The sequence below is a fragment of the Mauremys mutica genome, chromosome 7 (assembly GCF_020497125.1).
Source record: "Mauremys mutica isolate MM-2020 ecotype Southern chromosome 7, ASM2049712v1, whole genome shotgun sequence".
NCBI classification, from domain to species: Eukaryota; Metazoa; Chordata; order Testudines; family Geoemydidae; genus Mauremys; species Mauremys mutica.
Genome location: NC_059078.1, coordinates 124393088 through 124408588, shown reverse-complemented (window position 1 = coordinate 124408588; position 15501 = coordinate 124393088). Strand labels below are relative to the sequence as shown.

The following is a 15501-nucleotide window of genomic DNA, read 5'->3' as shown; positions in this document are numbered from 1 at the left end:
ACCTCTCAGGATGAGAGTTTAGACGAGTGCTGTTTGGAGCACATCTACTTCCCGTAGATTACAACAGAGTAAAACAAACAGAACTTCTTCGAGTGACAGCTGTGGGACTCAGCCTGCGCAGAAACCATATAACGCTGTAAATGCTTCCCCTTTGCACTCATTCCTCCATGACAATGGAAATTAAGTCTTTATCACCATCAGGATAATAAAATATCCCTGGATTCAATGAGCTGTTCATAGTCAGTGATATATGGATCTCCCTTATCTCACCAGGCCTTTGCTTGTCTGCATTGAATAAACTGCATATGGGATAATTTACCAGCCTCTTTGAATTATAGCTCATCTGTCATGAAAGATAAAGTCTGCATAAGTCTTGGACTAACACTGGCATGAGTTAATGATTCTGGCTACTTGCGAGAGGGACAGAATAGACTAAACGCCTGATAACACCCAGGTTTTCTTTTCTCCCAACGAAAAACACGATAGAAACTCAGAGGAGCAGTGAGGAAGAGGGGAAAGATTTCAGTGCAATTAGATGGTTCTTCCCCCACCTGCAGCTGCCGTCTCAGGGCTGCCAATCTCTACTGGATGAGTGCTGAACTTTCAAGCATTGGACCTGATGGCTGTTTCCTTCTTGTTCAGAAAAGAGCGTCCACCTTCACAATACTGGCGTGTCTGAGCCAAACGGCCTTTATATGACACTCCTATGGCAATGAGGATAGGGCTGGACTTTCTGCCACAGAAGTTAATAGTCTTTGGCATAACAGAGCAAGACACATGATTTTCAGGGTTTATCAGGCTAGACAATCCCAAAACCCCAACTCTTGGCAGCTCAGGTTTTTTGGCTCTGAATTCTTCCATAGGAGGTGACCTTTCTGTTGTATTTCCCTTCCTAACCCAGTGTTCACCTGGTATCGCTTTAAGGTGTGTGTGTGTGTGTGAAGTCACTGCAGGTCCATTAAGACATGGCCCATAGATGATTAGCTTTGCTGAAGCCCTATGTCCACCTGTGCCATAGAAGTCATGGAAGACAGTGGAGCTCAGTAAGGAGAGAGTTGAACTGACCCCCCTGAAATGTTACAGATTTATATTGTTCTTTTGGCGGGGGAGCCTTGCCCTTGCTTTCTCCATCAACACCTCCCTTTCCCTCTCCCTGTGTGCCTGTGCTCTGGGTCCCCCCACCTGCAATTAGCTCCTGAGGGGGTTCTCATCTTAGTCTGGAGATGACTAGCACTGTGGGCCTTCGCAAGTGTGCTCAGCCCCCACTCTGTGGTTGCCCATTGTACAGGCCCCTGGTCCTCCCAAGTCTGTTGCAGGGCTGCCTCCGGGGGGTGTGATGCCTGGTATCAGCTGGGCTTTACCATGCAGAACAAGGAGATCCCAAGGCCTCCAATGGAACTACTTGCAGTATGTATGATTAAGCATGTGCATAGGTTTGTGGGGCTTAGCATTTATCTTCATGAATGGTATAACCCTCGAATGGTCCAGATACCCACATATGCTGGGACAAACCCTTCCTAGGAACAGATTGTTCCAGAGAACACCTACAGCTGGGGCCAGATTTGTAAAAGAACTCAGCTCCTATTTAGGCACTAAAACACATGGCCAAGTTTTCGAGAGAGAGAGAGTGTGTGTGTGTGTGTGTTTTTAGGGGAGCTGCTGAGTTTTTTTAAGAAAAATCTGGCTCCTAACAAGTAAAAGTGAAGGGTGGGATTTCTAAAGTTATCTAAGCTAGTTAGGTGTCCAACTTCCATTGGACTACGATGGAGGTTAGGCAACAAACGCTCTTGTGCACCTTTGAAAATCCCAGTTTAAAACTGTAGCCAAAGATCGGTTCTCCTTTGAGTCTTTCTGGCTGTGGCTCCTATTTGTGGTGTGTAAGTCCCCCATTGTAGGCAGCATGTGCTACATGCTAGAAATGGAATCCACCTGGACAAAACCTCTAGAAGAACCAGTTACGATAAGGTTGTTAACCGGTCTTTATTGGATGGGCGCTTTACACAGCCGAAGTGTTACACATGGGAGGGAAGGACAGTCAAAATGCCAATGACATGCACAGTGGAGACATAGCTGTAGGTCATATAAGGTTGCGGTTCCTTCAAGAGCTTCTGCTTCTACCACAGATGATGAGAAAGTGGCACCCAGGGTGGAATATTCATTGACTACATTGTTTGGGGAAGGTCTAAACTTAGCAGGCCAGTCCAGTCCCTGGTAGTACAAGCCCATTAAAAAAACCCCATAAATAATGACAGCGTAAGGCTGAATTGAGATGGTGGTTTGCTGACAATATATGGAGAAAGAAGACCTAAGTTTGAGTTTGCAGACTAAGAACATCCCTGATAAATACAGCCCTGCAGGTTGTACCGTTTGGGTGAATGTTATGTTTATGATGCTTGACTAACACTCATAAAAGCATTGGCAGGTAATGCAAACAACTGAAACCGAATCAACCGCCTGAGCTAGTGTTTGCCAGGGGCGTTGTGTGCTGCCACAAAGCATTTACAGTGTTCGATCCTGCCACAAAGCACGGATGGTCCCATGTTCACTACTGTTGTTCTTTCAGCAAAGCGGGGGGGGGTGTTGTTCCTATTTAAAAGAGAAAGCACCAGCCTACGACATAAATGTTTCTTTCCAACTTATTTTCAAAGCAGTGTTAGTTCTAAGCATGTGGAGTCCATTTCTGTGAGACTTCCAGGAGCAGACCCCGCTGACTTGGAGGGAGTCTTGTGCATTCGAGGCTTGTAGGTTAGGCTTTGAAGGTATACAAGGGTGTATAATGCTGTAGCTAGTGATCAGGGAAAGGAGATAGTGAGTCAGTAATGCTTTACATCCCTTTCCCTGTACAAGTGCTGAGTAATCTTCCCTCACTGTCCATGGATCAGCATTCACATGGCACTAGGGTGACCAGACAGCAAGGGTGAAAAATCAGGATGGGGGTAATTGGCACCTATATAAGACAAAGCCCCCAGTATCAGGACTGTCCCTATAAAATCGGGACATCCGGTCACCCTACATGGCACTCCCTGTCAGTACCCGGCCCAAACCGGGGAAGCCAATGATCCAACTAGCGGATCAAATCTGGGGATGAATCCTGGTCCCGTTCTGCCTGAGGCACATTGCACATACACTAAGACCATCCTCCTACACCGTGGTAGCATGTTAGGCATCACAGGCCTGGTCCCAATCCCATGCAGTGACTGGATATCTGTCCATTGAGGCTGAAGGGCTTTTGATGAAGCCACCCTAGAGCTCACTCCGTTGCCATTATCCTGGCCTCTGGGCTGGGAAATGGCCATGGCCCCCTGTGTCAGCCATTCCAGGGTTAGGTACCATGGCGCGAAGTGCATTACAAAGCCTTTAGATTCATGGCAGTTACTCCACCGCCCCCTGGCCTAACCCACAACCATCCCAGAGCATCTCTACTCACATCTGATTAAGCACCTGCCAAACAGCTTTGAAAGAAATGTTTGCACGACACATCACTAGTGGTGTCCATCTGGTTTTTCTCAGGGGCCTGGTCAGCGATAAGCACAACAGCCGATCTCAGTGTTTGCCCATTTTTGAGGTAACTGTGAAAAGCAAGCCTGGAACTCAGCTTTATTTCTTTACAATGTACAAAGATACAAGTGTATCTTTCCCCCTCAATCTCACAAGGGATCTCCCTTAAACTTTCAAAAGTGCCCCATCGTTCAGCTGAGATCCAGTCCAGCAAATTTTAGTCCTAAAGGAGGATTGGACTAGATGACCTCCTGAGGTCCCTTCCAACCCTGAGATTCTATGATCTTTTGGCAAGGTGCCAGGGGGCAGGGGCTGGGGGGGCGTTTAAATGAATCACTTTTGTAATCTTGCCTTGAGCATTCGTTACCATTTAATTACTTGGCCTATGCCATTGCTAGGGCATCTGAGTGATTCGCATTGCAAAACCACCGAATACAGGAATTTGCTGTGTTCAAGACTAGACTTCCCATGCAATGTTGTTTATTTCCCACATTTCTAGGAGTCCATCACCATAGCATCTGGGTTCTGTTGGGGGAGGGATAGCTCAGTGGTTTGAGCATTCGCCTGCTAAACCCAGGGCTGTGAGCTCAGTCCTTGAGGGGGCCATTTAGGGATTGGGGGCAAAAATCTGTCTGGGGATTGGTCCTGCTTTGAGCTGGGGATTGGACTAGGTGACCTCCTGAGGTCCCTTCCAGCCCTGATAATTCTATACATACTGTATTGTCTTTGCTGCACTGTTTCCCAATTTAGGAGCCATCCTCTCCTCAAACAGTGCACCTTCCCTAAAGGAGCTCAGAGCCCCGGAGACCAATTCTCAACAGCCACAGGCGAAAGAGAGCCTGAGCAAGGAAAAGGCTGCTTAATGCTGGGAAAAACGTAGGCTGTGACTGATCTCTGCTGAGAGGGAACCCAGCGCTTGATGTTCCCTTTGGTGAATGCCCTGTCACTTGGATCAAAAGCCAAAGCATCCTTGTTGTGGATCTTGGTCAGGCTTAAGTATTCTCTGCCAAATGGGTTTAGTAATGCAATTAACAGTTATACTCTCTTCCTTCTCAGGGGGGCTGGGAGGATTCATTCATTTAAAAGTTAGGAGCTTTGTGATCCTCTCATGGAGATATTGCAGAAATGCAGAGGATAGTTATTACCTGTTGTTCAATCAGCACTGGCCTTTATCTGATACTAGTGGTTTGAAAATGGTGTCAATAAACCCAGGGCCGCCCAGAGGATTCTGGGGGCCTGGGGTCTTCGGCGGCGGGGGGCCCCCACTTTGGCAGTAAGTCGGAGGCGGGGGTCCTTCCGCTCCGGGACCTGCCGCTGAAGTGCCCCAAAGACCCACGGCGGGGGCCCCCCACCACTGAATTACCGCCAAAGCGGGGGTCCCCTGCCGGCGAAGTGCAGCCGGGTCTTCGGTGGTAATTCGGTAGTGGGGTGCTCCCGCCGCAGGTCTTCAGGGCACTTCGGCGGCGGGTCCCGGAATGGAAGGGCCCCCCCGCTGCCGAATTACCGCTGAAGACCCAGCTGCACTTCAGCGGCGGGTCCCGCTTCGGCGGTAATTCACCGGCGGGGGGGTCCTTCGGCCACGGAGCAGCAGGATTCCCGCTGGCAAAGACCGGGAGCAGAAGAAGCTCCGGGGGCCCGGGCCCTGTGAGAGTTTTCCGGGGCCCCCAAAGCAAGTGAAGGACCCCACTCCAGGGGCCCCGAAAAACTCTCGTGGGGGCCCCTGCTGGGCCCAGGGCCTGGGATAAATTGCCCCACTTCTTCCCCCCCCCCGGGCGGCCCTGAATAAACCTACTGGTATATGGGCCTGATCCAAAGCCCACTGAAGTCAATGGGCGTCTTTTCAGCGCGTTCAGTGTGATTCGGATCAGGCCCTGCAAGCCATAGTTAGTCGTCTCGGAAGGAGAAGAATGTTCCAATATTTAGAGTTGTTGATATTTTAAAGGCCCAGATCCTGCCCTCAGATGTACACAGCTGGTCCCGTAGAGTTCCATGTTCACACACACGATGGCAGGGTTCGGTCTTGAATGTACGTGTGTGTTTAGAATTAATCACTGTAATTCTATTGTGTCCTGTAGTGGTTCTTATACCACACGCGACACTGGCATATCTGAGCGCCTTCCAGCAGTGCATTAATCAACGTGACTAGCAGCTGTCATGTGTGGCTTCTTCTCCCGCCGGGGCAGAAACGGGCACGACGGAGTGGCTTGTTTTGGTAGGGCTATTTGAATAGACCGGTTGCTATATATTTATGTTGGAGAAGGCAAGGTCAAAGCAAAGAGCCTTGCATTGGGAGCAGAAAGTGGTGAGGTACCGGGTGTGGGGGTGGGAGCCGTAGTTCCCTGGGTGTTCGTTGCTTTGTCTCCAGCAGAGCCTAGCTTTAGTCTGATTGTGGAGAGTTCTAATGTGCCAATGGCTGTCGACCACGATCTTCTTCATCTCGTACATGGTCTGTAACATTAGAGGCGCCTCTGACCAGCCCAGGAAAAGAGCATTCAGCTGCCTGTGTTTGTTTTCAGTTTAATGAGGTGAGCTGTCAGCTGTTGTTAGGAACAAAACCTGACCTGAGCCTGATGATGGGAACGTCATCCAGGTTGACTGGATGAGAAGCAGGGTTTTGTAAACGCCTCTGGCTAGTGAATGTTCCTCTTTGTTGTGCGTAAGGTGACTGTGCTGTGATCTATGCCCTGCTGGGCTTGTTTACAGTATGTATTAGCCATTAGCTCCGTTTACTGCTAGATCATCCATCAGACTGGAGACGGTCCATTGCTGGTGTCTATGGACATAGGCTCTATTCAGCTCCTTCACTTCCTTGTGTAGCCAACCCTCCAGGCTCCAGTTCTGCCTTTCATCTGAGCATAGGCACCGACTCCGTGGGTGCCCCGGGGCTGATGGGGGGGCACCAGCAGCCCCCCCCATCAGCTCCTCTCCACCTCCCCAGCGCCTCCTGCCTGCCAGCCGGCCCCACAGATCAGCGCCTGCCCCCCTTCCTCCCCGCGCCTCCCACCCACCGTGAACAGAATAATCTGATCATCTCGACCCTCGGCAAGGGCAGCATAATGGATAACATGCCGGCGGCAACCTGATACTTCCAACGACTCCAGAGTGTTAAGTTTGTGTCATGGACACACACAGCTGATCTATTCTTCCCAAGCCTGAGGAATAGGTTCTCCAGGGGGCTGAGAAATACTGAACACTTGCCACTCCCACTGACTTAAATGGAAGATGTGGGTGCTGAGCATCTCTCAGCACCAGGCTGGCATTCTTGTATATTTCCCGAGGAGGGAGCAGGCAGAGTGGAGGGAGGCCATGATCTACACCAACGTACCCATGTCATGTGCACTTCAGAACAAGGCTGATGCCCTAGGTCCCTGCAGACCTAGCAGCCTTGTCAGTTCTGTGAAGCAGCACAGAGAACACTGTGCAGACGCCGACTGAGCTGGTTAGAACTGCAGCTTCTGAGGTGCCTCCTCCTATCAGATGGGAGGAAGAGTCACCAAACTATATTGTCTGTGGCAGATGAAAACAGGATAAAGGGAGGAAGGTTGGTTGCAGGGCTAAATGACAGGGCTGGGAATCACAGCAGGTCTGGAACATGGGAGCATCTAAGCTGACAGTCTGCAGTCCTGGAGCTGCGTTGTTCCCAGAAAGGGACCTTTTGGTTCCTTCAGCATTTCTCATAATAGTGTCAGCTCCCTGACAGTCCTGCCTTGGCACATTGCAGAATCAACGTGAAGGAGCTGAAATGTTCCAAAAAGGTAATGAAATGTGTGTGAAGCATCCCCCGCACACCAGGGTTACAGAGAATGTCCCAGGAGAAGGCAGCAGTTATCGACAGAAACATTTGGTCACATGCAGGCTGAGACTGGCCATATTAGGTTACTGTAGGCTCCGCAGTAGCTATGTGACAGTGCAGAGGGCATGGTTTGGTGTTAGCTGATACCATAAGGGTAAAACGCCAGGGGTGTAAGGAACAAGTCCCCTGCTGGTTGTATTGTGCACTCTGAGAAGAGCAATGAACCGTGCCAGGTAATATTCCCAAGATCTGTTGGCTGCCTGTGTTAACCATCCCAATTTAAAATAAAAACACACAGAGATGTTGAGTTTTATAATCTACATGGCTGCCCCGTATGGTTTGGAGCAAGATGATTAAAATTCTCTTACAGGCAGCATAGAATCCTTGATTTAACAGGACATGTCCAGCCCTTATGGCCAGCGATGGCTTGACAGGCTCCGTCCTACCCAGAGACCCAAATCCAGCTCCCAGTGACAAAGCTCACTCAAGTCAGAAAGTCACTTGTCTCCAAGGAAACTGAGACACTCACAGGATAGCAGCAGGAATTTTCAAAGGAACCTAACCAAGTTAGGCACCCAAATCCCTTTGAATATCCCAGTCAGATCGGCCGACCTCACCATGCTCTGAGAAGAATTCAGTTAAAATTTCTCCAGAGCGCTTTGAAGATGTGATGTACACGATACGTGCTAAGTAATATCATTCATATAATAAAATACACAGGGATTGCTGAAACGCAGCTACTTGTGGGATGGAACACAGCAGCTGTTTAACAGCACACAGCAATACAGCTAATAAAACATTATGACACTGGGTAGCTTGTTAGTACGTATTAAACACACCTTTTTGGCAGTGTGAAATGCTGCGTTACTACAGGGGGGTCTATGTGCAGAGGTTTAGCCTCAGCAACATCTCCAAGCGAGGAGGTAGTTGTGTAAAGGAGAGACAGACTTTCAGTACTCGCGTTGCTTAAAGCGTCGTGCTGCTCTTACCGCCGGTCACCTCCAAGACTGCAGCCAAACAGCATTACTGAAATGCAGCCACCTCTGAGAGTGGTGCCCACAGCCATCTGGTGCACAGCACGCTGCCGAGAGAGGGAAAGGCATAGTACAATCAAGGACATTGCGGGAAAGGCCTTCTCTTATGAAAAGGGCCATGGCCATGAGATCTTCAGCATCCATGCAGCGGAGACAGGCCTTTGCTTTTTATGATCTGTTGGAAAGACTTGCTGTGCACAGTAAAGTGACTGGGAAAGAGGGCTGTACCATGGTGTCCTAGCGTATTTCAGGAACAGTTCAGCTGACAGCGGCAGAGGAATTCCGGCGCTGCTCACTTCGGTGTAGAAGAAGGTGCCTGCCTGACTTTTCCAAAGACAGCTTAGTAGCTGCCCTCGCATGGTAGCTGCCCTCTGAGGAACTCAGTGCACTTTAACCACACTGATGAATTAAGCCATGCAACGCCTCCCTTATCTCCATTTCGCAAATCGCCTCTGGGCCTAAGCCTCCCTAGGTGACTTGACTCAGGTCGCAGAGCACGTCTGTGTCAGCGCAGGAACAGAACCTACAGTCCCTGTTCTTCAGCGACCCAGTCCTATGTTCTGGCTGTATTGCCTAGCTGGCTGTTTACCAGAGGCACGTGCACGCTGTCAGAGCAGGAATGTAACAAGTAGGAAAGGCGTTTAACAGAGGTAGAGGTGAGCCAAGTAACTCCACACGCAGTGAGCCAGGTGGGCCAGGCCTTCATTTCACGTGCTCTTCGGTGGTGTCAACAGGGAAACTGAGGCAGAACAGGCTCGTTTTCTTTCTGCGTCTCCCATCCAATGCCCGTCTCATGCAGTGCACCTTGGATACATTAAATATGGGTCCGATACCTGGCTGATGGCCATTTGATTAAATGCCAGTTGTCTACAGGAGGCTTTTGGGTGGCTCAACCTGCTGGACTCTAGGTTTTGTTTCTAGCCTGGTTTTACTACCAAGTGCAGGTAGCCTCACCCGGCCCGCTGAAGGAAATTGAAGCAAGGTGCTACCCACAGGCCTCCTGGTGCTTTTTCACTTGAAAGCCGACTCATTGAACTGTGCTGTAGAGCCCGCTGTCTCAGCTCCATGTATGGAAACAGGAAGGAAGCTAAGCGTCCGTGGGTATTGAAATTCAGGTCGGGAACTAGCCCTGGTGTCTCTTCCACAAGAGACTGAACACCTTGGAACTCCAGACAAACCAGTTGCTCCTTTGTGCCTGCTCGGCTCCCCATTAGCCATCCTCCCTCAGCCATTGGTAGTATGGTTCCCCAGCAGACCCCAGCCACCTTCCCCAGGGGCGGGGAAGGGGGGCGGAACCCTTGTCACCAGCTGTGATTGTCTGTATTTGCCTCTGGGGAGACATTTCAGCTGATTATTAGCATAGCAACAGGACAAGCAGCAGGCTGAGCCGGCGTGAGTTTGTAATGCTGTCTCTGGGGCTCCCCTGCAGAGCTGGCTGCTTCCCCAGCAAACAGCTGGAAACTGTGGGCCAAGTACCTTCTGCCTCTGGTGGCCTGGGAGGAGGCATGTAGGTGTGGACTAGGAGAGGATTCCACAACCAGGGCCCTGTGATGGGGCGTCCCAAACATAAGACGGGCTCACCCTCAGGCCTGTCACGCAGTCAGGGGAGTTGCATCTGCTTACTGCAGCACTCAGTGTCTGGGCTGCTTTGCCCCAAGCAGGTTTCCCCGTTGGCTGCTTGGCAGACTCCTATCTACAGGGTTTCTTAGGGGTACAAAGCTTTCCTGTCCTGTTTTCTCATGTCCCAGTCTGAGTGCCTGCCTTAATTTGCTGTCTGTTGCCTTTGAGCACCAGCTGGCCATGGCCAGGCAGGGGGTTACCTGAGAACAACAGAACAGCTGCAAAGGAGTTGCCTTTTTTATAGACAGGAAAGGGCCGCCAAGGACGGTGATATGATTCAGCTCAGGCCACACAGCACGTGGAGCAGGACCGGGAGCAGAACTCGCGCTTTTCTGCCTGCCCGGCCCTTGGGAAGGCGGCTCTTGATTGCCGTGGCGTGAGCTTGGTGGTGCCAGCACTCATCACCAAGGGGATCGCTCCTTGGGCTCCACTCCAGCCTGGCCGGCCACGTGCTGCCTCTCCTGCTGGCCCCAGCCCCAGCCCTGGATGTGACGCTGCTGGGGCATGGGAGGGTGAGGCTGTGGGTGACGTTTAATGAAAAGCGACATTTAAAACTGTAGAACCTTTTACATTGGCTCAAAGGGATCCAGTGTGTGTGTGGGGGTGTGTGTGGGGGTGTGCATTTAAACCTCTTTTAGGCCAGCTGATAGCTTCGGGGGGTGGGAAGGGGGTGAGGCGACGTCTTGTGCCTGGCTTAGGATGGGTTTGTTAGGAATGGAAACTAAGGGTTAAGGTCTGGGCCTACTGACGTCAATGGCAAACCACCCATTGACTTCAGTAAGGCCAGGATTTCACCCCCAGCTCTCGTTGTGATGGCACTTAACACGGCTCAGATGGAGCAACGCACGCCCAGCCCCGGGCAGGTATCTCTGTGCGGGAGCAGGGCCTAGTGTCTGGAATAATCACATGGGGACAAGCTTTTTTAAAAACCAGGTGTGTGCTTGTTTTATTGTCCAGGTTCCACCATATTGGCCGAGCGACTGGGCCCATCTACACCGAGCTCTCCCACTTCAGCCCCAAATTCCCCCACGGTTCTCTGCAGCGGGGTTTCTGATCCAATCCTGAGTACGTGTGGCTCCGGTCTGCTCTGCAGCTCCATCAGCGGTGAGTGTGCCCCGCCCACAGTCGTGGTTCCCTGCCATGTCCTGCCCTGCCACCCTTCCAGGTCCCCCGTTCAACGCCCATTGGTGCGGCATCCATCTATGCACGTATCAGCTCCCGAAGTGAGTGAGGGAGAAGAGCCAGCGACACGTGACGTCTCTAGGGGAATGTTTTTACATAGAAGCTGCCCAGATGCCTTGATACTGGACAGCAATAATTTTGTAGCCTCTTTCATCATCAAAAATCTCAAAGGGGGACAACCACCTTTCTAGACTGTGTGCACCCGCCTGTGAAATGCAGCTGCCCCGGGGGGAGATTCCTGGAGGCTGCTTACATTGCTATTCTGCACCAGGCCCTGTACCATGAATCCCAGAGGAGGTCAGAAGTTTCCATCCAGCCTCACACTCTCTCCGTGAGGGAGGGAGGGAGGCAGAATTCCCGTTGCATGAGCGGTTGTGGCTGTTTGTAGGAGGGTCGTGGCCCAGGCCATCCAGGCACATCCCTGCCCAGAGAACTCACAAGCTGTTACTTGCCCAAGGCCTCAGGCCCCTGCTCATGTCACCAAACAATGCACCAATCTCAGAGCTGCTGCCGCCATTGCTCTGCCCTTCCAACCGTTAAACAGCAGCCAACCCAATGTGCCCTCCGCAGTGAATGTTTGTACAGTGTTTGGACACTGCAGCGCTCCCTCTGTGGGCCAGCTGGGCGTGTGATCAGCCAGCCAGTTCCCCCGGTGCAGTGAGCAGCTGTTCTGTTGCAGTGTATTGGCCTAAACGCTAGGCAAACTGCACAGCTCTACTACTAATCCCATGACAAAAGCGGTGTTACGCACCCTCACAATCTCTTGCATTTGTATAGCCCCTTCCTTACCAGGAGCTCTGCCCCCTTTCCAACCATACATTGGGCCTCTCACCACAGCTCAGGTGAGCTAGGTTCAGAGTTATGGTGCCCATTTGCCGGATGAGGAAAAGGAGGCGCAAAGAGGGGGAGTGACCTGCCCAAGGCCGTGCAGTGCATCAGTGGCAGAACCGAGAATAAAGCACAAGACTCCTGCCTCTCAGGCTTGTGTCCTTAACACATGACCACCCTCCGTCCCATCATGGAGACTCTGTGACCTGTTATCAGAAGAAACAGATTTCTTAGGCTGTGTCTACACTACAGCACCTATGGTGGCATAGCCCCCTCGTGTAGACGCAACATACGCCAATAGAAGTGGTTTTCTGCCAGCATATGAATGCCACCTCCCCGCACGCTGTTAGGTAGGCTGCCCGAAGCCCTCTCCTGTCAGCATTTCTGTATCTGCACTGCAGGTTTGTTGGCAGAACGATGCCAATCTGGGGTGTGGGATTTTCATGTGCTAGAGCAGAGCCCAGAGGAATTCTCCCTTCCTCAGTGGTGCAGCATTGTGCCCTGAGTCAGGTGCATTATGGCCTTTTCTCACCTTCTGCTGAGACCTCAGCTATTGGACATGGTTAGCTGCAAAAGCTATTGTAGGAGCCCTGTTAAATCACCCATTCTACCCCCTGCCTGTGCAGGGTGCTCCCTGCAGTACGAGGTGCACCAGGCGTCTGCTCTGACCGAGTCACTCCTCTCTCCCTAACCCTGAGACACTCATGACAGAGTAAAGAGCGACTGTGTTCCTTGCATTTCAGGGACAGCGCCAAACTCTCCGGTCAGCATGCCGGAGTCACCCATCTCCCCATCTGGCTCCGGAGTCTGGGGGGACGAGTGCACCATCTGCTACGAGAACATGGTAGATACCGTCATTTATTCCTGTGGACACATGTGTCTCTGCTACCCGTGTGGGCTGAAACTCAAGAAGATGGCCAACGCCTGCTGCCCGATTTGCAGACGGGCCATCAAGGATATCATCAAAACTTATCGCAGCACTTAGAACAGCAGCATGGGTTGGGGGGGGGACTGCAAGGGGGGGGTAGATGTGAGAGGAGCAAGGGGGTCTCTGTCTTCATTCATCGTTTGTGAAATTCAACATCTGAACCACCCCAAGGAGGCTGGAGGCAGGGAGGGGAAGGCTCTGCTGGTGACGACTCTTCCACTTCCCCTTGCCTCCAATGAGGGCTGAACTCCAGCACATCAGGGAAGTCAAGCTGAACCACGCTTTCCAATGGGTTTTACATTTTAATCTCAAGAAAACAGCTGGAGCCGTTCTCTCTTCTACACCATGCGCAGGGATGTCCCCGCCGCTGGGCTAGCGGGAAAGGTGCGGTGAGGCACAGCTTCTGCCCAGTGGACAGCGACAGTAGGCAGCTGGTGAGTGGCAGTAATACAGAGAAGAAAGGCAGCCTTCTGGGGGCAACTGACCCCATTTCACAAAAGCCTCTTAAAAGGGCAGGGCTGCGTGGACCTTTCAGAAGCGCTGGGTGTCCGGCAGGAGTGCTGGCGGCAAAGGGTGTGAAAGGGCGAGTTTGGCAGGAGATAAATTATAAAGCCAAACCCTTTTGCTGGTAGCAGAATAACGCCCAGGAGCCCTGCTTGCTCGATGCTCTCCTGTGAGCGGTGGCTGGAAATCGATGTGCTGAGTGCTTCGTGAGGGGGGTGGGGGAATGGGCCCATGACTTTCTGGTAGTGGAGAAATGCACTGGGGGCAGCGGATGGGTGTGCAGCGTGTGGTTCCTGCGAAAGACTCTGGTGTGGGCATGGCTCTGCGTGTCGCCATCCAGCGAGGTGATGGGGTTACATTTTCAGCAGCAGTGCCCCAGCAGCCTGGCTCATCGTAGCACTGTAACCCCACTGCACTGATGCTTGCTCCTGAGTTCTCCCTGCCCTTCCCGTCAGTGTTTCACAAGCCAAAGGCCTCTCCTCCAACCCCTCACTCAGCACTTGCAAAAAACACTGAGGCAGAATGTCTACAAACACAACCTCCCCCTCTCCCCCCAAAAATGCTCTGTTTTTATGGTAGAGTGTTAAATGTCTCTCTTCGCTTTAAAGGAAGGCAACTTGGGTGGTGATTACATGCTCTTGGCCCCACTGATGTGACGGGGCGGTCAACGCACTTAGTCATCAACAAGCAAAAAAGGAAGAAAGTGGCTTAAAATGGATTTTGTTTCTTTGTTTTAACGAAGGAGCTTCCGCTCACTCAAGGGCCGGAGGAAGAGAACTGGTTTGCTGCTGCTCCTGCTGCCGCCCCGTCAGTTTCAGAGTGGCCAGATTCTCTGCATCCCACCCATTGTATGTGTCTATTGTGAGTCCTTCTTCTGACCACTCCTTCTAGGACAGTGTAGTACTGGGTGGCGACTGGGCTCACTCAGGCTGCAATCATCTCAGTTTAGATCTGTCTCCCTGGTCCACAGCTGCAGTACGAGCCCCATCAGGAAACCAGGCTTCTCTGAACAGACTCGAATGCGGCACTAATAAAACCAACTTGGAGGAGGGGCTTGACTGCATAGACTCTTAAGGTCAGAAGGGACCATGATGATCATCTAGTCTGACCTCCTGCACAATGCAGGCCACAGAATCCCACCCACCCACTTCTATAACAAACCCCTAACCTATGTCTGAGTTATCGAAGTCCCCAAATTGCGGTTTGAAGACCTCAAGCTGCAGAGAATCCGCCAGAAAGCGACCCGTACCCCATGCTGCAGAGGAAGGCAAAAAACCTCCAGGGCCTTTGCCAATCTGCCCTGGAGGAAAATTCCTTCCCGACCCCAAATATGGCAATCAGCTAAACCCTGAGCATGTGGGCAAGACTCACCCGCCAGCACCCAGGAAAGAATTCTCTGCAGTAACTCAGACCTCAGCTAGCTCCCATTGACTTCAGTGGGAGATCAAGCAAGGCCCCAGCTGGGTGGGAAGTATTCGAAGGAGCAGGCCGGCTGCTTTCCAGGGGGCTGCACAGCAGAGAAGGAAGCAAGATGTGGCTCATGTAGACGCTTCTCTAGTGTTAATGGCCCCAGAACACACATCTCAGCCCCAGTCTCGCATTGACAGATCATGGGCTCAGTCACCTTGGCCCACGGCTGTAGCTCATGTAGCTCTGCGCTGCCCCTTGACTGCAACGAGAGCGTGGCCAGTGCAGGCCCAGGCCTTTTGCTTTCGGTGCTGGCCTCTCAAAGCAAACTCACCAGCAGTTCTATTAGACGCTGTGACCTGGTAACCCTGGGAGCAAGACGAGTTAGTTATTGGCACATCAGGCCCCATGTGCATTTCAGGCCAAGGTCCGTTCCTCCCCCCCCCCCCCCACCGCAAGAGGCACTGAATGGAGAGGCTTTGTTATACACCGGGAAGTAGCTCTGCTCAGTAACACATGATGCGGATTCGCTACAAAACATGATCAAAGTGCCGCTGCTCCCAATAGCACGACTTCCCACACGGCCTCCTTTTCATGAGTGCAACATACTTTTCAGCTCTGCTCACAGGAGGAAGCCTGTGGCTGAGGTGGAGCCAGACTACAAAAGGGCCCTCACATTTTTAAGTAACTGAAAGTGTAGCAGCTGA

General features: G+C 51.8%; 1 protein-coding gene across 4 annotated transcripts in view; it reads left to right on the top strand.

The window, feature by feature from the left end:
• The window catches only part of NEURL1 (neuralized E3 ubiquitin protein ligase 1), a 234844-nt gene extending 220267 nt beyond the window's left edge, over positions 1 to 14577 (top strand). For 2 of the 4 annotated variants that reach the window (XM_045025913.1, XM_045025912.1), the window contains exons 5-6: positions 10903 to 11049; positions 12699 to 14577. In XM_045025913.1, the coding sequence (XP_044881848.1) occupies positions 10903 to 11049; positions 12699 to 12940 (389 nt within the window). In that variant the 3' untranslated portion in view covers positions 12941 to 14577. The remainder of the gene's footprint in view (positions 1 to 10902; positions 11050 to 12698) is intronic. The other 2 variants (XR_006581334.1, XR_006581333.1) reach the window with 2 other exon arrangements.
• The last annotated feature ends 924 nt before the right edge of the window (positions 14578 to 15501 follow it).